The sequence below is a fragment of the Gymnoscopelus microlampas genome (genome assembly GCF_963454915.1).
Source record: "Gymnoscopelus microlampas genome assembly, chromosome: 5".
Taxonomy (NCBI): Eukaryota; Metazoa; Chordata; class Actinopteri; order Myctophiformes; family Myctophidae; genus Gymnoscopelus; species Gymnoscopelus microlampas.
Genome location: NC_139942.1, coordinates 20,224,883 through 20,250,191, shown reverse-complemented (window position 1 = coordinate 20,250,191; position 25,309 = coordinate 20,224,883). Strand labels below are relative to the sequence as shown.

The window sequence follows — 25,309 nt, the reverse complement described above, 5'->3', positions numbered from 1 at the left end:
GCTGCAGAGTGAATTTGTTCGGCTCACAGAACACACAGTGCTGCATCGATCACAACACATCAAAGTGATTTCCAGAAGATAGAGGAAGAAATAGGGGGCAAGGGACTGTCGTCAAATCTCCTGTTTTTAGAAGAAGGCTCTGGTGGGATTTGCTCAAACCCCCTTTGGTTGAAAATGACCCCAAAAAGTCTTCACTTGCAGCATTGTATTGTTGTTGAGCGTTACGTTGTAAATGAAATCGGTATACAGTGTGCAACGGTCTATATAATGTCCGACATCTGTAAACCATCTCTTCATTGAGTTTGTTTTTGGAGGAAATTAACTACATGTACAAGAATAATACACACCAACTGGATGTTTTTTATTACCTGTACTTCATGCTAAAACATCCATCCTAGATGAAGGATGTGCGTTTCCTGACTGAATCAATATTCACTCAAGCACATAATGTTTTGGGGGGTTTTCTTTCCCCAGTTATGAAACCACTTATCTAATTTTCTTCTCTCCTGTTTCTCTCTCCCTCCCTCCCTCTCTCCCTCCCTCCCTCCGGCTCTCATCTACCCACCCATGCCTGTGTTCCGTGGGACATGCTATTTCTCTGTGACCAGGTAAGTCATTTTCCATTCCTCTAGGCCTCAAAGTTCAACCTGTCAAAGTGTCTCAATCATCCAGAACATTCCGTCTGGGGGGGGTTCAGTGACCCCCCCCCCCCCCCCCCCCGCTTCATGTGCCTGCCACATTTCTGCTCCACGCGCTTTACTGGTCCCTCTATCGTTTTTTAACTCTTAAACGTATAGAGTTCTGTCAAATATTACTTGATAAGGATGGGGGGGATCGCTGTGACCGTAGCACTTTATTAAAACAGTATCATGATGATTATAGCAGGCTGGTTAAAGAAAAAACACCAGAGCAGAGGGTTCACTCAAACGCCTCAAACATTCATGCTCGGTTTGATCACTGTACCAGAATGATGTAGCATGGGGTCTGCAACAGGGGGTCCGGGACCCCTCGGGGGTCCTCAGAGTTACTACAGGGGGGGCCGCCAAATCTTTGTGTGATAGGATTTTTTTTTAATTTACATTAACCACTTGAACCCTAGCATCCCTTTTCTGAGGAGAACTTTAGCCAAAAATAGCCGATCTACAAGCTCACAACGCCTCGCGCTGCGAGGCGTTGTGAGCTTGTAGATCTGCTATTTTTGGCAAAGAGTTATAGATGTAGAGGGAAAAAAGAGCAGATCCAAGTAAAACAATTAAATAATAATCTCAAGCAATGTTATACAATATAGAGGGGATCCCTGCTTCGTCTCTCTCTCTCTCAGCTAGGGGGTCCTCGGCCTGAAAAACATTGAAGTCCCCTGATATAGACCCTGTATGATACTGCAGGTGACGGTCAATGGATAGATGGATGGATAGATAGATTGACGTACGGATACATAGATAGACACATAAACACACTTACTTCACCACCCAGCCAGTCAGCATAGAATATGCAGTAAGCACAGGATACCTATGTTTCTAAAGCACTCCAATATAACCTCCTACAAAATGTGTTGTAGGGTCCTCAGGATCAATAATGATAATGGATATTGCATGATAGATTCATAATGGATGGACGGTCATAGTGAAAAGTAGAGAGAGATAGACGGATAGAAAGATTCATATTTAGATGGACAGATACAGTGTAAAAACTCTTCCAGGTTTGTATAGGTATAGTTAACCCCTAAAACGATTTTTTTCCTATCGATTAATCGCCCCATGGAGACTTGAATTCATGAACATTTTTTTCCTTTTTGTCGCATGCCTAAGCCAATAGTTTGATGACCGGCAGCGGTTCCGGTAGGAGACGCAAAGAGTCTCCTGTGTGTCTCCTACCGGAACCGCTGCGTACCGGTCCGCTGGTCATCATTTTTTGGGGGGTGAACTATCCCTTTAACACTGGATTTGACTGTGTAGAAAAGAATAAACCACTACGTAGATGGATAGGTGGGCCAGTGGGCCAACGGATGGCTAAATAGACTGACAGTTCAGTCCGACAGGGAGATGGATGGACAGACAGACAGACAGACAGACAGACAGACAGACAGACAGCTAGACAGACACGGCCTCTCACCTTCTCAGCCATCACAGACTAAAGCACACAGTCTTAACTCACTCCAGTGAAGGCGAGCTGTGTGTTGCTAGTGATCCTGCTGCAGTAGGTGTCAGCTGTAATGGACAGAGACCAGCGCTGTGATCTGACAGACCCCTCTCTCTCTCTTTCTCTCTCTCTCTATCTCTCTGTGTGTGTCTCTTATTGATTTGTGTCAGTGTGTCCCAGCGGTGAGGCTTTGATGTGACACTTTGATTCCAGCCTCTGCTTACGGAGACTTTAATTAGATTTCTGACGCTGGGGAATTCACCCCCGGTGGTGAGTGTGTGTGTGTGTGTGTGTGTGTGTGTGTGTGTGTGTGTGAGAGAGAGAGAGAGAGAGGAGAAGAGATTTCTTGGTGCACTGCTTTTAGTGTGTGTGTGTGTGTGTGTGTGTGTGTGTGTGTGTGTGTCTCATATGCTCAGGTGTTTGTTATGATTGTCGATACAGTATACCTGCACGACTTCCATACAGTAATAGGGCATTGAGTCCCGTTCTTGCACAATAATGTGCATGAACACATGAGCAGATGTGGTGAACTGTATGCAAAAGTGTATACAGTACTAACAACGCACATATAGAGTGTGTGCATGCGTGTGAGGTTGAGGTACGGTACAGATCAGTGGTTTTCAAACTTATTGTGCCCAAGGCAGACCAGTGGGCAAGTCAAAATACACACATGCACACGCTCGTGCGCTCGCACACACGTGCAGCAATGTGAGAGAGATGTTGAGAGACACGAGAAACCCAGAGAAGCCTCCTGCACCTCTGGTTAACCCATTAAGACCTGAGGCGATTCTTAAACTAAATCTAAATCTAACAGTTTTTCGGAAAAATATATTAAAAAAATATTTTCACGATTTTTCAAAAATAGCAGATCTACAAGCTCATAGCGCGGCACTCGGTGCCGCGCTATGCGCTTGTATATCTGCTATTTTTGAATAGCCAAAGACATCTAAAGTGACACAGAAGCGTTCCAGGTATCAGTGGGTTAAGTCTAAAGCTGCACTTCTTAAAAAGCCCTGCATGGTTAAATCCGCCGCTAGCGTTCCCTCCCAGCTTAAGCTTAGTTGCGCGCCGAGCGTCGTGCTCGGTAAATAGCCAGATCTACAAGCTCACAACGCGTCACGAACGTGACGCGTTGTGAGCTTGTAGATCTGGCTATTTACGGCACGCGACACCCAACGTGCAACCAAAGTACAAATCGGGCTTTAGCGGGAATTTACTTTTAATAAAGCCCTGCTTCGGGAGCAGCCGCGACCTGGATTTTATTCCATCGTACGACCGACGTGTGTACCAGATCTATAAGCTCACAACGAGTCGCATCATGCCTCGTTTGTGAGCTTGTAGATCGGCTATTTTTCGGGGACTCTGCCGCGTACGACCAAGTGTAACTCAGGCTTGAGATTACCGTATGCAAACTCCCGCTCTGCAGCGTAATGAGCGTAATCGTTCAAACGTCTAAAACCGACACATTTTAGGGGTAATCGATTAATCATGAAATTAAATCATGTTGCAGTATTAGGAAAACAGGGTTATGGGCTACATTCATAGTCATTTTTTTCATAGGTAATTGAAGCCCACTTGTCCTTGACAAATGAACATTGTGTGGACATGACCAATTCTTTCCTATAGTGGAGTCAGTGTTGGCTAAGTCAGGGTTCGAGCCAATTGACCCGGCAGGAAAAAAAATGAAATCGGGGACAATTTATAAACCTTGGGAAAACCCCTCTGCTCAACATCTCTCCCCCTCGCTAAACTTTTGATTCATTAATCACAGTTTATAGTGAGTGCATGCGTGTGTGTGTGTGTGTGTGTGTGTGTGTGTGTGTGTGTGTGTGTGTGTGTTTTTGTGCATACGCGCACACATCTTCCGAGTGCATGCATCGCGTGTGCAACTTTCTCCCGGGAGCGTCGTTGCTCAGATGGACCGTTAATCCCCGCAGACGACCCTCTGGTATTCCAGCGGTGATATTTCCTAATCCAGAGCAGAGGAGAGAGGTAAGGAGGCAGTGTAATGAAAGAGTAGAAATGAGAGGTAATTGCTGTGAAACCCCCCACTCACTCCCCCCCAGCCCTGTCTCCTCTCTTTCTGGACACCTCAGCACTACCATAATTTCTCATTACGCCCCCGTTCACTCCAGAGACGACCCCCCCCCCCCCCACACACACACACACACACCCCCCTCCACACACCCTGTCAAGAGAGCGGACAGTAATGTGGGTCAGATCCGCAATCTACTGACACACACACTCACACACACACACACACACACACACACACACAGACACGCACCAAAAGAATACCTAGTTCCCTCTGGTTTCGTCGGTTCTCAAAGTGGGGTCCGGGGGGACCCCCAGCGGGGGTCCTCCTCGGCGGGGTACCAGGGGGGTCCCCGGGCTAAATCGGTTCATAATAGCGTCGCAAATCATTTTAACCATTGTTGTATACTTTGGCTATTCAAAAATAGCAGATCTACAAGCTCATAGCGCGGCACCGAGTGCCGCGCTATGAGCTTGTAGATCTGCTATTTTTTGAAAAAACCCTGGCACAAAATATTTTTTAGATGGGAGGGGGTCCGCCCGCAGCCAAAATACATGTCATTGTGGGGGTCCTTGACATGAAAAAGTTTTGCGAGCCACTGCTCTAGTAGTTGCATGCATGCACATTAACATGCGTACGTACGCACGCACACACACAAACACGCACACGCACACGCATGTGCACGCGCGCACACACAGGAGTAGAGCGGGGGGAAATAGCCTAATAATCATATTCTAACAGTGTGCAGTTTAATATAGAGTCTAGTTATTTGGCGTTCAGCGAGAACGTTCTCTAAAACACAGAGTAATAAATAAACATAAATGTTTGGGAGCAGAACGCTGTAGCCCATAGGTTTTAATTGGCTGTGTGGGGGTGGTAGGGGGAGCTGCTTATAGGATAGGCGGGCGCCGGCCCAAGAAAAAAAGTTTGAGCTGGAAAACGGGAAGTTTCCTCTTTGGCTGCCAGCCACGTCATTGTGCAGCACAATCACACTGGCTCAGCTATAGTGGCTGCCTGAGATCAGCCTATATATATATGTATATATATGCTTTTGAGTGTCTTTCTTCTGTGCGCGCAGTCTCACGCACGCACGCACGCACGCACGCGCGTACGTGAGACTGCGCGCACAGAAGAAAGACACTCAAAAGCATACAGAAATGCACAGACTTCACTTCCCCGAGACCAGTGGTGGAAAGTACATTTACTCAAGTACTGTACTTAAGTACAATTTTGAGGTATTTTTTACTTTACTTGAGTATTTCCAATTTTCAATACTTTTACTTCTACTCTCCACTACATCTCTGAGGCAAATATTGTACTTTTTACTCTACTACAATTATTTGAAAACTTTAGTGACTGGTTACTTTGCCAATATAAATGATTACATTATAAAACATACATTAACCACTTTAGCCCTATTTTATACCTAGGCTATTTGATAGCAGATCTATCAAATAGCAGATCTACAAGCTCACAATGTGAGCTTGTAGATCTGCTATTTTCAAACATTTAGTACTTTTACTTTTGGTACTTTAAGTACATTTTGATGCCATTACTTTAGTACTCTTACTCAAGTAACATTTTGAGCACCTTTTACTTGTAACAGAGTATGTTTATATCGTGGTATTGCTACTTTTACTTAAGTCAAATATCTGAGTACTTCTTCCACCGCTGCCCAAGACAACACAGTGACACACACACACGCACACACACACACACACACACACACACACACACACACACACACACACACACACACACACACACACACACACACACACACACACACACACACACACACACACACACACACACACACACACACACACTTCTTTGCTCAGTGGCACAGGAGTGGCCATCTTGGAATTGGAAGGTTCCCGGTTCGATCCCTGAGTGGCTGCTTGTCAAAGTGTCCTTGAGCAAGACACTGAACCTCTAACGGCTCCTATAGTGATCAGGTTGGGGCCTTGCATGGTTTCCTCCACCGTGTGTGTGTGAGCGTAAGGCACATTGTAAAGCACTTTGGAGAATGAGTGCTATATAAATGCACCATTTATGTGTGGGGGGGGGTTTCATAGGGGACACAAGTATATGCAGACGTTACATGCATTACACACACACACTTTTAGCGCACACACACACACGCACGTACGCACGCACGCATGTGTGTGTGTGTGTGTGTGTGTGACACCGACATGCAACTAAGTATAAATCATGCATAACTCCAACACCAACCCCTACACCCATAGCCTCTAAATGCCTAAGTCTAACCCCATTCTGAACCCTTTCCTGATTGTAAGCATCGCTCCCAAAGTCTGTTTTAACCATAAAACATCCATTTCTCTTGTGAGGAGGAGGAAAATATCCCTCATAATGTATTTTTCTCTAATTCTACTATATGCTTATGGGGCCCATATGTCCTCACAAGTATAGCAGAATTTGAAAAGCGTGTACGCGCTTGCGCACACACACACACACACACACACACACACACACGCGCGCGCGCACAATCAGTCACACTTTACGTAGACAGTGTCCCTAGCTAAGTGTTGATTGGTCTGGTGAGAGAAAAAAAAAGAGTTAATTGAAGCTAAGGGCTCTAAATATAGCTCTGGATGTGATCAGGACTGATAGGGAGTGATGTATGGACCTCATTAGCTTGCTGACTAGCTGTTTTAGCCCTGCCCCCCCCCTCCCCCCCCAATAGAACATGGCTCCCGGTGGCATTCATCTTGGTGGTTGTCGAGCAATGATTACACTACAGAATGCTAATGCTGGGTTTGTGCTATAGGGGACATGTAAAGTTAAGCAGAGCATTTTTTTTACTTAAGTAAAAGTATCAATACTGCAATATAGAAATACTCTGTTGCGAGTAGAAGTCCCGTATTCAAAATGTACTTGAGTAAAAGTACAAAAGCATTGGCATCAAAATGTACTTGAAGTACCATAAGTAAAAAGTACTCATTATGCAGAATGGCCCATTTCAAGTTTTCAAATGTATAAAAAACCTTTTGAAAATAGCAGATCTACAAGCTCACAATGCGTCGCATCGCGACGCATTGTGAGCTTGTAGATCGGCTATTTTCAAATGGCCGAAATGCATATAGGGCTGAAGTGGTTAACGTATGTTTTGTAATAATAATCAAAATCTACAAAGTAACTAAAGTTTTCAAATAATTGCTGTTGAGTAAAAGTACAATATTTGGATCCGAGATGTAGTGGAGTAGAAGTAAAAGTACAGAACATTGGAAGTACTCCAGTAAATTAAAAATACCTCAAAATTATACTTAAGTACAGTACTTCAGTAAATGTGCTTAGTTACTCTACACCACTGAAGTCAAGCCAAGTTAGGATTGGATTTCTCTACCAGGGGTTTGTGAACCCCTAGGTGTACTTGCCAGTACTGCATGGAGATGGACAAATCGTGATGAAAATAGAATTTAGTTTTAATTTCCCTTTATTTCATTAATTTCATTTATGTATTCTGCACAAACGTGGTTGTAATGACTTTAAAAAAAAATGCGTCTGAAGTGAGACTGAGGGTTTTAAATTCTTCACTGCATGCGCAGCCTGGCTTTTTAATCTGCAATTAAAACATTTATTCCTATTGAGTAAAACATTTAAATCATAGAGGGTACTTCAGTGGAACCTTTTGAGAAAGAAGGGGTTGAGTGCTCAGAAAAGGTTGAGAACTCCTGATTTAGAGATTTAAAGATTATTATTTTTAAATCAAATATATATTTGTTGCAAAAAGGTTTTAAATAAAGAGCAACCTCTGGTTTATGTGCGGAATAGAAAAAATGTGAGGACGAAGGGCATGTGAGACCTGAGGACAGGCGCATAATTATGCGGGGGTAACGTTTTTTCAAAAAGGCCGCATCGCATAATATGCGCATCGCATCGCATAATATGCACTTCGCATCGCATATTTACGCATATTTCGCAACTTTTCACATATTTCGCATTTTTTGCAACTTTTCGCATATTGCCGCATATTGCCACATATTTCGCAACTTCCCGCAATTTCACTGCATAGAATTGCAAAAATTCTATGCAGCATATTTCATCGCAAAATCAAGGATTTTAGCCTGCATAATCAAGAGTTTTAGCCCGCATAATGAAGGATTTTTGCCTGCGTTTTTCTGGAGGGTCTAATTCCCAATCCCAACAGATATTGTTAAGTGGGCCCCCAAATAATTGGCGAAACACTAAGATCTACAAGCTCACCGTGCACTGCAGTAGATCCGATACATTCGTATGAATCAGGCGTAAGGTTACAGTGGGAATGGGAATTGCTGACAAAGCAGTATTACTGCATTGCTCTCAAAATTGGAGCTCCGCAGGGAATGAAACCCGCAACCCCCTGAGAATTGTTAGCACCTGCGTTTTCCATTGGCAGAGCCTTGTTAGTAAGGTTATACGTGCATTTTCACTTTGTAAAGTGAAATATCCTCAGGAAAATGTTAATGTTGCCGTGTACCGTACCATTTATGCGTGTGTGTGTGTGTGTGTGTGTGTGTGTGTGTGCGTGCAGGCTATCAGCACCTTTTACTTGAAACACTCTGTCACTCGGGTGAGATGCTGTCACCAGCTATTCTCCTGAAGCTCCAGTATCCACCGTCGTTCCATTTATCTGTCAGAGTTAACTCGGCTAGCAGATGTGGCTTCTTGGAGAACGGGCCCTTTTCACTCGTCGCAATGAAAGGCTACTCAGGAACAGCAAAGAACACATACATTCAGGGGTTTCAAGTCAGTACTGGCCTCTTCTGACAGATAACTTCTCATGTAGAGCGTCCCCTTCATTTATGCTGTATTTTAGTCTCGTTTAATGTAGGGTGTAATTCAATTCAATTCAAAGGAGCTTTACTGGCATGAAACGTAACGTTTACATCACCAAAATCAATTGGAGGGAATATAGCATTGCGTAAGCAGGGCTATGTCACGTTGCAACTTGGAAAAACGGACTTGCAAAACCACAAATGCTCATTAGCTGGTAGAAATACTGTAGTTATGGTGTTCATGTACTGTAGGCAAGGATAGTTTAAAGCTTTTTAAACCAAGCTAAATGAAATGGACCTACTTTCATATACAGTACATGTGTCCTGCATCCCTTTTTGTCATTTCAGACATGAAATGTCATTTCGATGCTCATACAGTAAAAGGCTGTGATGGTTATTTCATATTAACCGCCCCCGACTGAGAACCATTATGGCGATTTGATTTCATTACTTGGATGATGAATCTGCAGCAAAAAAACCCAAAACATCCAGTGACCATCTCAACCCGAGATGCACGTCTTCATCACCGTCTCCATTACAGTCTGCATTCTCTTCTCCCTTTATCCCATTAAGACCGGGAACGCATCTGTGTCATTTTCACATTTCTTTGGCTATTCAAAAAAAAATTGCAGATACAGTATATAAGCTCATAGCATAGCTTCATAAAATGTGTGCAAATATTTGAATATATATTATATATATATATATATATATATATATATATATATATTCAAAGCTTCTGGGAATTCTGCAAATGACTAAATCCTAACAGTTTTATGAAAAATGTATGTTTTTGGGCCCCCAAAATGATATGTATTTGGCCGCGGTACCCCCATTTCAAAATATTTAGTTCCAGGAACCGCCAGAAGCAAAGAATAGAGTTACAAATGTATATATATATTCAAAGATTTGCACACATTTTCACGATTTCCCCCCTAAAATAGCAGACCTACAAGCTCATAGCGCGGCACTCGGTGCCGCGCTATGAGCTTGTAGATCTGCTATTTTTGAAGAGCCAAAGAAATCTAACGTGACACAGATGCGTTCCCGGATTTACTGGGTTATTCAAGTTTGGCCCTGAATCAGACGACCCCTGACCTTCCGCACATGGTTTCTGTTGTCTCTATTAGAGTGGAGAGGGATACCGAGTCATTGTAACCAGTTTGATTGTTCCACGCCAGAACCTCACATTGTTGTTGTCTTGACTCCCAACTAATCCGCTCTACTGGGGCCGGGGGGCAGTGGTGGAAAAAGTACTCACATTCTTTACTTGAGTAAAAGTATCACTACTGCAATGCAGAAGTACTCTGTTACAAGTAAAAGTCTGTTACAAGTAAAACTCACTGTTACAAGTAAAATTTTACTTGAGTAAAAGTACAAAAGTATTGGCATCAAAATATACTTAAAGTACCCAAAGTACTCGGATGTATTAAAATAGCAGATCTACAAGCTCATAACGCGTCACACCGCGACGCGTTGTGAGCTTGTAGATCTGCTATTTTCAGATAGCCCATGTATAAAATAGGGCTAAATTGGTTAATGGATGTTTTATAATGTAATCATTTATATCTGCATAGTAACTAGTAAGTACAGTTTTCAAATAATTGTAGTGGAGTAAAAGTACAATATTTGCCTCTGAGATGTAGTGGAGTAGAAGTAAAAGTATTGAAAATTGGAAATACTCCAGTAAAGTAAAAATATCTCAAACTCAAATGTACTTAGTTGCTTTACACCATTGGGGCTGGGGGACGTGCATGTGTAGTCGATTCGTGTGTGGCTGGGGAAGCTGTGTGCGTGTGATTTGTGTGTGTTTTGTTACTGGCGGGTCGTGTGTGTGTGTGTGTGTGTGTGTGTGTGTGTGTGTGTGTGTGTGTGTGTGTGTGTGTGTGTGTGTGTGTGTGTGTGTGTGTGTGCGTTTTTTTTGTGAGAGTCTAGAGAGAGCACAATAAGCATAATAATAATCACGCCAGTTAATCTTTAGTGTGTACAGATGTGTTGCTGATCGTGTGCGATTGCACGGGTGATGTCACCGCTTGAAATGTGTGTTCGTGTGCAACATCTGTTAGTGTGTGTGTACTTTATGTCTTGTCCATGTTTGTGGGTGAATGTTTGGGCCTACTGTATGTGTGTGTCAGTGTGTTCTCTCCTGTTTTCGGGAACAAAGAAAAACGCCAATGTCAATTTGGAAAGAAATATCGTCTCTGTCGGGTGGAAAAACCTCATATGTCCAAAACTGTTACTTTTCAGGATTCAAATTCAAAAGTAGTAAAAGTAGCAGATCTACAAGCTCAAAAAAGGCAGGCGTGGGCAACTTTGATGATGGAGAGGGCCACTATATGTCCACACTCACTCCAGAGGGCCACATTGCATATACTGTCTCTCCGTATTTAAACTTTTTTCTTCATTCTATGTCACACAAAAGTAGCAAAAATAGCTGATTTACAAGCTCAAAACGTGTTTTGAGCTTGTAAATCAGCTATTTTTGCTATTTTTGAATTGGAATCCAAAATATTTTTTTGCTATTTTTGAATTGGAATCCAGAATAGTTGTTTTGCTATTTTTGAATTTGGAATCCTAAAAAGCAACATTTTTATTTAATTTCAAATGCATTTAGTTATACTTATGTTAACTTTATGAACTTAAATACAAACACATTGGACATAAAAAAAGACTAATAATGACTAATACTAGTCATTAAGCTACTAGTATAGACTGAAGTAACTAAAGCGGGTCATGTTTGCATGTTTGGAATTGGAACAGCTGAAATCAATAATATATCAGTAATCAGTAATATTAACCTGCGGGCCGCATTACGTGAAGGTGGGGGCCGCATGTGGCCCCCGGGCCGCCAGTTGCCCATGTATGAATTAGGGCATTAATTTCCGAAAGAACACAACGAGTTAAAATATGGAGATAAGAGGTTTCTGCCTGACAGCAACGACATACACCATGCATGTCCAATTTACATAGAATGGAAACCTAAGAACAAAATCTTTGGTGCGTGTGTACTCTATAAGTCATTCCGGTCAAGGCCCCTGTGTGGTGAAATAGCAGCATGTCTCAGTGGGAGTGTGGGGTTGCTCAGCTAATCTTTTAGCTCCATCCACCACATGTCCAAACCACTGTCCTTTTGGGTCCTGAGCTCACATTAGCACATTACCATACAGGGGTCACGCACGCATTATTTTGTTTTGTCTGGACTGCATGTAGGATTGTGTCAGTGCAAATTAACCCATTAAGACCTGAGGCCGCGTCTAAAAAAAATCTAAATCCTAAAAAGAAATCGAATAAAATAATAATAATTTTCACGATTTTTCAAAAATAGCAGATCTACAAGCTCGTAGCGCGGCACTCGGTGCCGCGCTACGAGCTTGTATATCTGCTATTTTTGAATAGCCAAAGAAATCTAAAGTGACACAGATGCGTTCCAGGTATTAATGGGTTAAATGTAATGGTTTATACATATGCAGTGGCACCTGTAGACTTAGGACACACGATCTGCCCTTTGTGTATTCATCCCGCATCAGCACTGAATTCCGTGATCACCATTGTACCATGCGTCTTAAAGGTTCTGTGATATTCATTTTCACTTTGTTTTATTTTTTAATATTTTTTGGGGGTTTTATGACCTCAATTAGACCCCAAAAAACGGAACTTTGAACATTTAGTGGATTTTCCGTGGTCTGGGGGTTTTTCTGAATAATTAGGCTGGAAAGTAATCTGTGATTGGCCCCTGGACTTTGATGTCACAGTCCATTAATCCCGCCCCCTCTCCGCCCCTCCCCTCCCCATCCATTCCTTTGGGGGGGGGGGGGGGGCGGAGAAAAGGCGATGATTGACAGTCAAAATCCCTCAACAGCGACACCCGCAGGCAAAGATTTCCTTTTTCATTGCAGTTCAAAAGGCTTTAGAAATCGTAGAGAAAGAATCCTGCCATGGATCACTGGAGTGGATTTTTCAGTTAAAACCTTTAATACACGTTTGAAGGACCACGATACATACTTTTAATGTGTTGTAAAACTGAATGTCATGAAACCTTTAACCCTTCGTCTGTCCTGAGTTAATTCGTCATGCAGTTATTACCATTGCAGAAGGCCCTTGTAATGTATTTATACCACATCACAGTGCTAGAACGCTACTGTAATTACATTATAGTCTGTGTGATACACAACCTTCTGTTGTGTTTGTCTCTGAATCTGTGAGACAAATAGAATGCATGGAACTGAAGCCAAGTGAATCTCTCTCCCCCCGCATGGTATTGTAAAAGCTGTTGAAATGCCGGGAAAGTTATTATAAGTCGCTCATCTAGCAGGGCCTTGTGGAAAGAAAGGTAGAATGTATGTGGAACTTGTATGAAAAAGGAGAAAGTGCTTCCACCTCCCTGTCTGTTGGCCCCGATGAGCAGCTTTCAGCACCCTGATATATCCATTACACCTCTCGAGTCCAAACGCTGTAATTGTAGCTCTCGTCAAATCTTTCAAACCCTTAACCTTTCTCCTGCACTTAAGGGGGAAAAAAAGTGCTCTTTTAATAAAGCCTTTGTTTGCTTAGGAGTTTGTCAGGAGTCCTTGCTTCTCCAATGTCTCGGCTCAAAGCATCTGTTTCAATTTGATTTCTTTATTAGAGAATTAATGTCCAATCAAATAAATCACTAAAGTAACCTTGGTGGTATTTGGTAAGACGATCTAGATTCTGGGTCATCTTGTTTTAGAACATTGTCTAGGGTGTTTTAATCAGAACGGTGTGCGTTTATGTGTGCTTGTGTCCGTGCGTATGTACTGTACGTGGAAAAACAAACAAACTTGTGAATGGATGGATGGACTTTGATAACACTGTCTTGGTGGGAATGGTCAGTAGGCTGCCCCCGAAGAGATGATTTACTTTTGCGTCTCAAAGGTCTAGGTCAAAATGACCTAATCGGCCACATTTCAGGATTGGTGCGGGAACTTTTTTCACCACTGAGTGCCAGATCCAAATGGGTTGTTTTAAACCTGGGGAACTCCAATGAGCCGTTTTAACCCATTAAGACCGGGAACGCATCTCTGTCATTTTTTATTTCTTTGGCTATTCAAAAATAGCAGATGCCGCGCTACGAGCTTGTAGATCTACTATTTATGTTTTTATCGTGAACATTTGTGCAAATCTTTCAATATATATGTTTTAAAAGCGAACATTTGTAACTCAAATCTTTGCTTCTGTGGGTCCCTGGAACAACATATTTTGAGATGGGGGTCCGCGGCCAAATACTTATAATTTTGGGGGTCCTTGACATGAAAACGTATCGCAACAGAATATAGCTAGAAGACATTTTGTAACATCGGCCTCGGGTCTTAATGGGTTCATAGAAGATGAACAATAGGCTGGGTCCCTGATATTGCAGTTGCGGTATTGCAACCAGATACAGTAAGTCTATCAGCATATCAGCATAGGATCAGTATTGTACCTCCGAGAGTAAAATGAACACTTGAGGATTTTACTGTATGGTCAGTAGAGAGCGAGTTCATGTTTTTTTTCTTTGTAAGGGCTGTAGCGTTCAGAGAAGCTCTTTTGCAGCCTCTCAACCTCTTAACCACTTGCACACGTCCGCTGGTTGAGGGCTGTGGCTTTTGGCCAAGGAGGACAGCTGTGTATCGCAACGTGTTGTGAGCTTGTACTGTAGATCGGCGATTTTGACTTTCTATCCTACACAAAACAATAATAATAATAAAAAAGGAAATGGTTTTGGTCCCTGGAACAAGATATTTTGAGATGGGGGGGTCTGAGGCCAAATACATGTTGTTTGGTTGCTATATCAGTGGTGCTGGTGGGTGCTGGTGCTCCAACTTCGTCCAAAATGATGTATTTTGCCGTATATATGTTCCAAAGATTTGCACGAATTGTCGAGATTTTTCAAAAATAGCAGATCTACAAGCTCATAGCGCGGCACTCGGTGCCGCGCTATGAGCTTGTAGATCTGCTATTTTTGAATAGCCAAATAAATCTAGAATGACACAGATGTGTTCTCTGTCTTAATGGATTAAATAAAGATGATCCACTCATGTTTTTTTCTTGCCATTCTTTGGTAAAGTATCGATTGACTTGGCCTGTCTTTTCTTGTTATGTGTGTAATGGCTACTATGACCGTGGTGTCACATGATAGGCTACTCTCCACCTCCTCTCTTCCCCTCCATGTGTGGATTAAATCATTTGAATGACCATAGAGTACAGTACACCAAGAAAAATGGAAGTTGACAGGTGGCGAAATGATCCACGTGACATCAGATGTCTGTGTGATGATTTAACGTGACAGCTTACACCAAAAGGAAGTGAATCAGCCCAACAAAAAAAACATTAGGAACATTGAGAGAACTTTCACCTGGCCGTTCGTGTCTTTTGGAAGACTTCGCCTCCTCAGACCAGAGGGTTTACATGAGGATGATGCTGAGTGAGCAGCCCCCCCCCCACCCCACCCCCTACGCCCCTTGCCCCTTTTAGAAATGAATTCCCCTTTGAGAGACCTTTTCAGTTCCCTCTCTTTGGCCCGACTGCCAGAGTATTGTTGCAACATGACTTAAGAAAATGATTTATGAGCTGGAAGTGACTGTGGAAATACTCAGAGAGTCAAATGTTTTCCATTGTGATTTTCATATGGGGGGGGGGGGGGTATTTTGTGTGTGGGTGGGGGGTGGGGGGGTATAGGGTTAGGGTTAAAACGGCAGCAACGACAGGAAAATGACTTCTAATGTTTGTTTCATCCTGCTCGGTTTGCCAAATGGGCGGAGTTAAACCTATAGGATTATGACTTAGAGAGCGCTTATTGAGTGGTCAGTTGCTGACAAAAAAGGGTAGATTTAGATTTTAGTTGACTTACATTGGGTCACTCATTGCTCTCTCTTTGGTTGCAAGCCCCGCCCACCTGGCACTCCCTGCAGATTGAAACAAGCTAGTGTGATTGGCACTTGTTTGCAAAAGCTGTACATGCACCCTGTCCAGTACACATCACAGCCAATAATACCTTGTCCACACACACACACACACACACACACACACACACACACACACACACACACACACACACACACACACACACACACACACACACACACACACACACACACACACACACACAGTGACATGTGATCAACAGGGGAGGTCTTCGCCTGAGGAAACCACAGGATGTGTATATTAAGAAATCAATGTTGAAAGAGAAATACAGTCTGTGTATGTGTGTGTGTGTGTGTGTGTGTGTGTGTGTGTGTGTGTGTACAGTACTTGTATTACTATACTTGCGAGGGCCAAATGGTACCCGCAAGTACACTATAGTCAAATTTGAGAAATGGCTTTAGGCTTACTTAAGTAAATAATAAAATGTCCATGTCCTCACAAATATTGTTATACAAGCGTGTGTGTGTGTGTGTGTGCACATGCAAGTGTGGGTGTGCCGGTGCTGTAGACAGTGTGCGCATACATGCATATGTGTGTACACATTCTTGCATGTGTGTCTGCGTACTCGCCTGTGTGTGTGTGTGTGTGTGTGTGTGTGTGTGTGTGTGTGTGTGTGTGTGTGTGTGTGTGTGTGTGTGTGTGTGTGTGTGTGTGTGTGTGTGTGTGTGTGTGTGTGTGTGTGTGTGTGTGTGTGTGTGTGTGTGTGTGTGCGTGTGTGTGTTCTCCCATGGTGAAAGGGAGGGGGTGGGGTCAAGCATCTGCTTGTCAACACAGGCTAGCAATAATGAGCTGTGACTAGTGGCTGTGGTATCACACATAGACAACCGTTGAGTCCAGCTACACATCCAACCACAGCTATACATACATACATACATACTGTAGAGAGAGAGAGAGAGAGAGAGTCCTGGGGGAGCTATCCGTTACATATGGCTCTCCTGAATTACCAAACAAAAGCAGCTGATGAAATCAATCAACACAAGTTGTTGGTTTCAACGACGTCAAATGGATTGTGTGTGTGTGTGTGTGTGTGTGTGTGTGTGTGTTTGTGTGTGTGTGTGTGTGTGTGTGTGTGTGTGTGTGTGCACGCACGCACGTGCTTGCGTGGACAAAGTAGGTTGAATGGTAGGTCACGGCCCTTTTCATGTTGAGTATCAGTTCCTTTCACGTACATTGATCAGATGGAGCAAAATGTAAACAAAGCCCCCCCCCCCCCCCCCCTCCCCTCAGAAACTGGTTGGTTTAGGAGTCAGGCATATACAGGTCACCCACTGATCGTGCCATGGCCTCACGGTCCTCACATGGCACCCATTTCCCCATCCCTTACGGTCCTTGGATTTGAACTCACGGCATTCCCAATCCCACCAGTGTTGCCATGTCCGCCTAATATAAGCGACTTTGGGCTTGTTATTCCTGTAAAGTTGTTTGTAAATATTGGTAGTTGCTTTTTTGGGGGCTTGTTTCCAAAGTGTAGTTGCTTATTTGGGCTTGTTTCCTAAATCGTCGTTTAAACCAGTGGTTCGCAAACATTTTGATGTCAAGGACCCCCAAATTAATATGGATTTGGCCTCGGACCCCCATCCGAAAATATTTTGTACCGGGGATCCCCATACAATATTTGTGTTAAAATGTTCCAAAATATTCAAAATCGTTCCCTTTTTTTCCAAGATTTTCTTTTAGCCACCGTATATAGGTTTAAACTAAGTGCTGATGTGGCCTAGTCGGTTCTTTTGGTCTCGTTTTCTTGCGCGCTTCTCTCGCAAAATCTGGCAACACTGAATCCCACCACAGTGCTGCGTCTCTTTGCTTTTTGCACTGCTGTCACCTCTGAGTTTGTCTGCAACGTTTTGACGAGCAAGACTGCAGTATATGAAGTGACATAGATATTATTAATGACCCTTCATGGTTTACATAAACATAAGATATCCTGTCATTGACTTTTGTTTTGAGTTAAAGCCTAACAGAGCAACAGTGCGTAACATGGACATTGTTGATGTGAAACAGCCAGGAATTCGGCTAAAAAAAGCCATCTGTGCTCTGTTGAGAGAATGACATCTTAGCTGTACTTTTTCCCCAAGACTTTCAAGTGTAACTGATTCTGTAAGAGAGGAGATTTTCATTACAGTCTGTAGTTCATTAGCAACATGGTTGTAAAAAAGCTTTTGCTCTGGTTTGAATCCCCCCAACATCACTAAAAGACACGGTACCGCGTGAGTCCTCTGTAAGTGTATAAAGCGACTTAATAATGTGAAAGCCGTGTTCCCAGCAGCATCCCTCAGTCAGGCTTTTTTAGGCCATTCATGGTTTGTTTTAATCTTTCTATCTTTTGTTCCCGTCTTTCTCTTTTTCTTTTGCTAATTCTCTTTTTTTCTTGTTGGATCTTTCAGTCGTTTTTTCTCTCTCTCTCTCTTCCTTCCTTTCCTCCGTAATATTTCTCTGAGCTGTATCTGTGTGTGGGGTATAATAATTGTTCTCCTGATATTATCGCTGTGGATAAATAATTTATACTGTGTAAACAAATTGGCTTTCAATTACAAATGGAGTTGATACAAACCAATTGGGAGTATTGAGATTATTTAAATGTTTTCTTTCTCCCATTTCGTGTCCCTGTCACTGCCAAATCCCCCCCTTGTAGCGATTCGGCGAGCTGTGAGCTTGGCTATCTGCGATTTTCAAATAAATCTTCAAGAAAATTGGAATATTATTTTTGGAACATTTTTGGAGTCCCTGGCACAAAATATTTTCAGTTGGGGCTCCGCAGCCAAATACACATATATTCTGGGGTCCTTGACAGTTTGAGAACCTCTGCCTTAGCGATTACTCTCGCAGTTTAACAGTTAAAACCCACTGAAACCCCAGCGTCCGTATTCTGGGGAAAACGTTCGCAGAAAAAAGCAGATATTTAATGTAGAGCGAAAACAGAAACCCTGAGGGCCTGACAGAAACCCTGCGTTGTTGAACCCGTTCAACAACGCAGGGGGTTTAACATTGAAGCATCAGCGTAAAAGGCAACATACTTTGTCACACAGATGATCATATGTTATCCTTTATGGTTTGTAATAATATCTAGTAGTCTTGTAGTTATTTACTGTGACAATTAACTCTGTGGGAATGTGAGATAGCGACATATGTGTGTGTGTGTGTGTGTGTGTGTGTGTGTGTGTGTGTGTGTGTGTGTGTGTGTGTGTGTAATGCCAGCCATATGGTGTTGTAAGAGCATGTGTGGTTGTCGTGAGGGAGCAGGTTTTGTGCTGACTCAGCGCTTCTGTCGAGGCTGTTAGGTAAAGCTAGTTCCATCATTTGGATTTAATGAGGGAAGTAGCGGAGCACGAACACACACACACACACACACACACACACACACACACACACACACACACACACACACGCACACACGCACACACGCACACACGCACATTATACAATATACTATGCCGGCAGCCTTACTTTTTTGCTCTCTCTCTCTCTCCATATCTCTCTCACTCATGTCTGCTTATCTCTCCTCCCCCCACTCTTTTCTGCTGTCTTTCAGTCTCTGTCTCTCTTGGGGTCTAACACACACACACACACACACACACACACACACACACACACACACACACACACACACACCAAATGTGCAAATCCCCTCTTGCCCTTTGACTTTTACTACTAATGACCACCAGGGTAAACCAGATCTAATTGAAGTAAATGTCAAACTGTACAGTAGATGTGAGGAGTCTCTCTCTAATTCTCCCGGTCTATCTCTCTCTCCCCCTGTCTGTCTGTCTGTCTCTCTGTGTGTGTGTTGCATAACCTGTGCCGGAAAATACAAAGTATAACCCCCACCCAATTGGGCAATTAACCAAAAATACATCGAAACCGACATTCAGAACCAATAACCGACTTAATATTGCTCATCTAGGTTAATTGAGTAATCAAGAAGCAGGTTTTTCTTTATCCACCTGTTTCCGCGGGAATTTACTGGGGCACAGTTCCTATGCACAGGCCTGGTGGGGGCCATATCCGGCAGAGGCACCGCATATGTATAGCCTACTGTACAACCGGAACTGACACTCACTCTCCGCTGAAAACTTGTGGATCATTTTTTTTACATTTCTTATATATCAATGAATTGACACGAAAAAAATAAATCTAATGGATCTTTTATAATCGACTTAACCCATTAAGACCTGAGGCCGATTAAAACATTTTTTTTCCTAAATCCTAACGCTTACAAAAACATAAATATTCAAAGATTTTTGCAATTTTTCACAATTTTTGAATAGCCTAAAGAAATCTAAAAGCGACACGGATGCGTTCCACGTCTTAATGGGTTAATCAATTAGTTTGATTACGGTAACCACTTAACCCTGTATTACACTTTGTTATGCAATGGTACTAACAAGCTTACAAGTTGTTTTGAGCTTGTAGATTGGCTATTTTCACTATTTGCTCAAAAGAAATAAACCCACATTAATCGTAATCAAGGCAAAAGTTTGAAATAATCGTGACACTGATTTGAAGTCATATTGCCCAGCCATGCCCCCTTAGCTGGGCCCACCCTTTTGAAGTTGATACACCGATCTAAGACAAATTAATCAGTTCAAATATAGTGAAAACAGCAGATCTACAAGATCATAATGCGTCGCTCTGCGATGCGCTGTGAGCTTGTAGGCTATTTTATCGGCTATTCTCACAATATTTTAAATAGGGCTTAACCCTTTAAGACCTGGAACGCATCTGTGTCACTTTAGATTTCTTTGGCTATTAAAAAATAGCTGACATACAAGCTCATAGCGCGGCACCGAGTGCCGCGCTATGAGCTTGTAGATCTGCTATTTTTGAAAAATCTTGAAAAAAATGTTTTTAGATTTTTTTCAAAAAACTGTTTTAGGTTTTGGAAAACATTTTTAAGAATCGCCTCAGGCCTTAATGGGTTAAGTTAACTCACTGAGTGCCATTAACGTGTTTCACTTGTTTTTACCGCTATGGCGCTGGGTGCCATTAACGTGTTTGACGTGTTTTTGAAAAAATAGTAAAAAAAATATATATATGTATATTTTTTTTTTTGTGAAAAAGATGTTCAGAACCCAAGATATCATCATCTGAAGATGTGCAGCTCCATCCACTCCTTGTTTAACTTAGAACTGAAAAAGGCTGTATCTCGCTTCCTAAGCACTTTTCGTTTTCTGTGAAAAAAACTCTGGCACTTTTCAGAATCAATTCTGAAATAATTCTGGCAATCCTGGCACTCAATGAGTTAATTCATAATATATATTTTCTTAATTGAGAGTCCTTGGAGTCAAAAGTACAGTATGTCTATTTAAAACGTAGCGAAGTGAAAGCCATCAGCTTGCAAAAAAGCAAAAAAAAACAAATCTCCCTAAAAAGTGATGAAGGTCCAGTACTTGTCCAACACTGTAACTAATGTCTCTCTCTTTCTCTCCCCTCCTCTCTGCTCTCTCTCCACCAGCTGATAGCGGTGTACGAGGAACAGGAGCCCCACCATGGTGGCGACGGTACCAGCGCCAGCTCCACGGGCACGCAGAGCCCCGACCTGTTCCTGCCCGCCTCGGAGATCAGCGTGGTGTCCGTGACAGGGGGGTCCGCGGGGGGAAGCCTGTCGGCCTTCCAGCCCTACCAGGCCGCCAGCGAGATAGAGGTCACGCCCTCCGCGCTGCGCACCAGTGAGTTAGCGAGCCGTTTATTTTATTTTGTTTGATGCGGACGTCATTTTACAATTTTACAAAACAGTCCTTTTTAATACCTCCAAAACAAGAGAAAAAAGACCATTACTGCATCAAAAGTAATCAACACACTATAGCCTACTATAAAAACTGGTCAAGCATTGGCCAAATTGTCAAATAATAGGCTATAATAAAGAGGCAACATTTTTGAAAATAGCCAATCTGCAAGCTCACAACGCCTCGCGTTGCGAGGCGTTGTGAGCTTGCAGATTGGCTATTTTCACAATATTTGTCTGTGGAACCGAGTCAAACGCAATTGAATGCCTACATTCCAAGTTCTTGTCAGGGTTGGGGGTCCTCAGTTAAATTATGATTTATTTTTGGGCGTCACAGCCTGAAAAGGTTGAGAACCACTGATTTAGTAGACGCTCTTTATCCAGAGTTACAATTAACAAGGTTAAACGCATACTGTACACATCAGATGCAGAGAGACAGATCAAATGCAGACCAAGAACCTAGCATCTGTCTAAAAACGATACACTATCAAAATAATAATCTGTACATTGAAGCTATAGAAACTATAGACGGGGTTCATGTTTGTAAACATTGAGAGGATATGACCGCGCAGAGGAGGGGTAAGCCTATAGAGGGCGCCATTACCCGCAGCAGCTCTGTTCAAATGTCCATTCATAAAAGAAATGATCTTCACCGGGTTTAATGAAAGTAGATTAAATTATGCAGTTTGTAATACCTTGTTTACTCAATAAAAATGATTTGTTGGAAGTTGGATCTGTTTGTATATAATAGCAGCATTATGCCTATTATGCCTATAATAGCAGAATTATGGCTATCTAACTCCCGAACATAACAACAGAGTGAACGGCGCAACAATTCGTTTCCCCCGAGCATGCGCAGATTGCGCATTCTGCTCTGTGATGACGTCGCGCGGAAATCCGTCTATAGGATAACAGTTAAACAATGAGCATTTGTCTAAATAACATGCTCTCTACATTACAACCACGGTCACTTTGGACAGACCAGATGCATTGCTTGAGTGTTGTAGCACAAGTGCCAATTTTCTGCACCTGTCTGAACAGAATGCAACTATTGTCTAAAAAACGATCAAATACAGGGAATAAAAAATCACTGTAGTCAGAATCAGACACAATACATGAACTATTCGAACAAAGGCAACATAGTCATAATAACAATAAACAAGTCATTCTATTCATGTGAGCCTTTTCATTTTGATTTGAACACATTCCCTGCCATTGACGGAGATCTCCGTCATTTCCAAATTATTATTATTTTTTGAGGGTTTTTCACACAGAACCAGGAGATAACGCAATCCAAAGATTTACTGCCCCATTCACTTCCTGGTTAAAGTATTTGGGAAATATTCTGTAACTCAGCTCCTGTTTTTTACTATGTATTTTTGGAGAAACATGCTATTTTCAACTGGGTATAACAAGCGAACGGGAGGTCGCAATTACCTCTTTTTTTTTTCACGGAAGCACAGTGAAACCCTCCTTGATTAGCAACCATCAGGGAATCGATCGTACCGGAGATAAATATTCTGTGGTTCTTGAAAGATTAGTCAGAATGCTTAAAAATGCTGGCAGAAGCGACAGCCTGTTTTAGAAAACCCCTGGCAGTGAATGTGTTAATCATAATTCTAGTCCTCTGTTAACCCATTAAGACCGGGACTGCGTCTGTGTCATTTTAGATTTCTTTGGCTATTCAAAAATAGCAGATATACAAGCTCATAGCGCGGCACCGAGTGCCGCGCTATGAGCTTGTAGATCTGCTATTTTTGAGTGGTGCCAACCACTCCTATACATGACTTTGTCTGTGTGTGTGTCCGTGTGTCCGTCCGTATGTTTGAGCGCGACCTCAACAGCTGCGGCTGATTGCAACACAAAGATGCAACCAGTTACACTAATTATACAAACAGGAGTGCAACACACACACGCGCGCGCACACACACACACACACACACACACACACACTTTTGAGTAAAAATACTTACACTGAGTAAACATACTTAAACTGAGTAAAAATACTCAAAATGAGTAAAAATACGTACAAGATGTTAAAATGAGTAAAAACACGTAAAAGTCACGATAGGCACCACTCTCTTCACACTGGGTGTGATTTTTGAAAAATTTAGAAAATGTGTGCAAATCTTTGAATACATATATATTTTTTGAAGCGTTAGGATTTAGGGGAAAAAAAGTTTTAATCGGCCTCAGGTCTTAATGGGTTAAAAGCGTTGCCATCAGTTTCTAGATCAGGCAAATAGTTCTAAAGTTTTGCCCCCTTATACTGTGAAGGCAGACTGTCCAAATGAGTTCTTGAGCATTGGAACAAGACGATCGCCGTTGGTGGAAGCTCGTGTAGTTGGTGTGCTAGAGCTCTGATGTCTGACAAGCAGTCCAGAAAACTGAGACGGAACATTATTATATAAGGGACAGATACTTACCCGGGCTGTGGGTGGACGGACGGACGGATGGAGGGATGACAGCTAGGCGGTGAGATGGATGCTATAGGAGGAGGAATGGATTGATTGGATGACGACGGAGGGATGGGCATTGATGGGATGCAAACGGCGGGCTTGATTGATGACTGACGGGATGGATAAGTGATCGATGGATTGTCAAACTGATCGACTGAAGAATGTTCATTTAACCCATTAAGACCGGGAACGCATCTGTGTCATTTTTTGATTTGAGCTAAAAAAAGCATTATTTTACACTTTGGCTATTCAAAAATAGCAGATATACAAGCTCGTAGCGCGGCACCGAGTGCCGCGCTACGAGCTTGTAGATCTGCTATTTTAGAAAAATAGTGAAAACTTGTGCAAACCTTTGAATATATATATTTTTAAAGCGAACATTTGTAACTCAAATCTTTGCTTCTGGGGGTCCCTGGAACAACATATTTTGAGATGGGGGTCCGCGGCCAAATACATATCATCTTGTGGGTCCTTGACATGAAAAAGTTTGAGCAACCACTGATATAGAAACATACGTTTTTCAGAAAAGTGTTAGGATTTAGAAGACATTTGTAAAAATCGGCCTCAGGTCTTAAAGGGTTAATCTACGTTTACAATTAAATTACAACTGTCTCGTTCTCGAGAGCAAGAAGGAGAAACCAAATGAAAACAACGTACTGCCTGTTTCCTTCTCGGCTTCTGAATGTTCAGCAGGTCTCACTTGCCACCGCTTCTCCTTGGAGTCAATGTGTTAACAAGTGCAGCGATCTATATGGAGAACATCACAAATTAGCCTCGTCACGGCCAGCCAGTAGCTGACTGCTGTCCATAAATTGGCGTAATTGGACAGCGGTGACTCTTACTTATTTTTCAGCCAAAAGATTGTTTGAACTCGAGCCAAAGCATTTAATTGGCCTGTTGGGCTGCATCCTAAATCAAAATGGAAATGCTACTTTTGCCCACCTCTGCAGTTATTATTTTTGCCAGCCAAGTCTCTCTCTCTCTCACACTCTCTCTCACTCACTCACTCACTCACTCTCCCCTTTCTATTTTTCCTCTCTGTTTCATTGTCGTTACCTCACCCTCAGTGTAATTACAGTGAGTTTGACTCTCTGGAGGTGATTTGTCGAGGCTCAAGCTGACACACATGCACACTGACTGTCACAGAGCACCACATCACACATAAACACAAGCACTTATGCACACACACATGCGCGCGCGCACCTTGACAAGCAAGCACACCAATTTGTGCATACTGACTTTTATTTCACAC

At 42.5% G+C, this 25,309-nt stretch overlaps 1 protein-coding gene across 5 annotated transcripts in view; it reads left to right on the top strand.

The window, feature by feature from the left end:
• The window catches only part of LOC311046045 (partitioning defective 3 homolog), a 361,319-nt gene that overhangs the window by 101,203 nt on the left and 234,807 nt on the right, over positions 1 to 25,309 (top strand). For all 5 annotated transcript variants that reach the window (XM_084058141.1, XM_084058140.1, XM_084058142.1 and 2 more), the window contains exon 3: positions 21,329 to 21,542. In XM_084058141.1, coding sequence (XP_083914267.1) covers positions 21,329 to 21,542 — 214 coding nt within the window. The remainder of the gene's footprint in view (positions 1 to 21,328; positions 21,543 to 25,309) is intronic.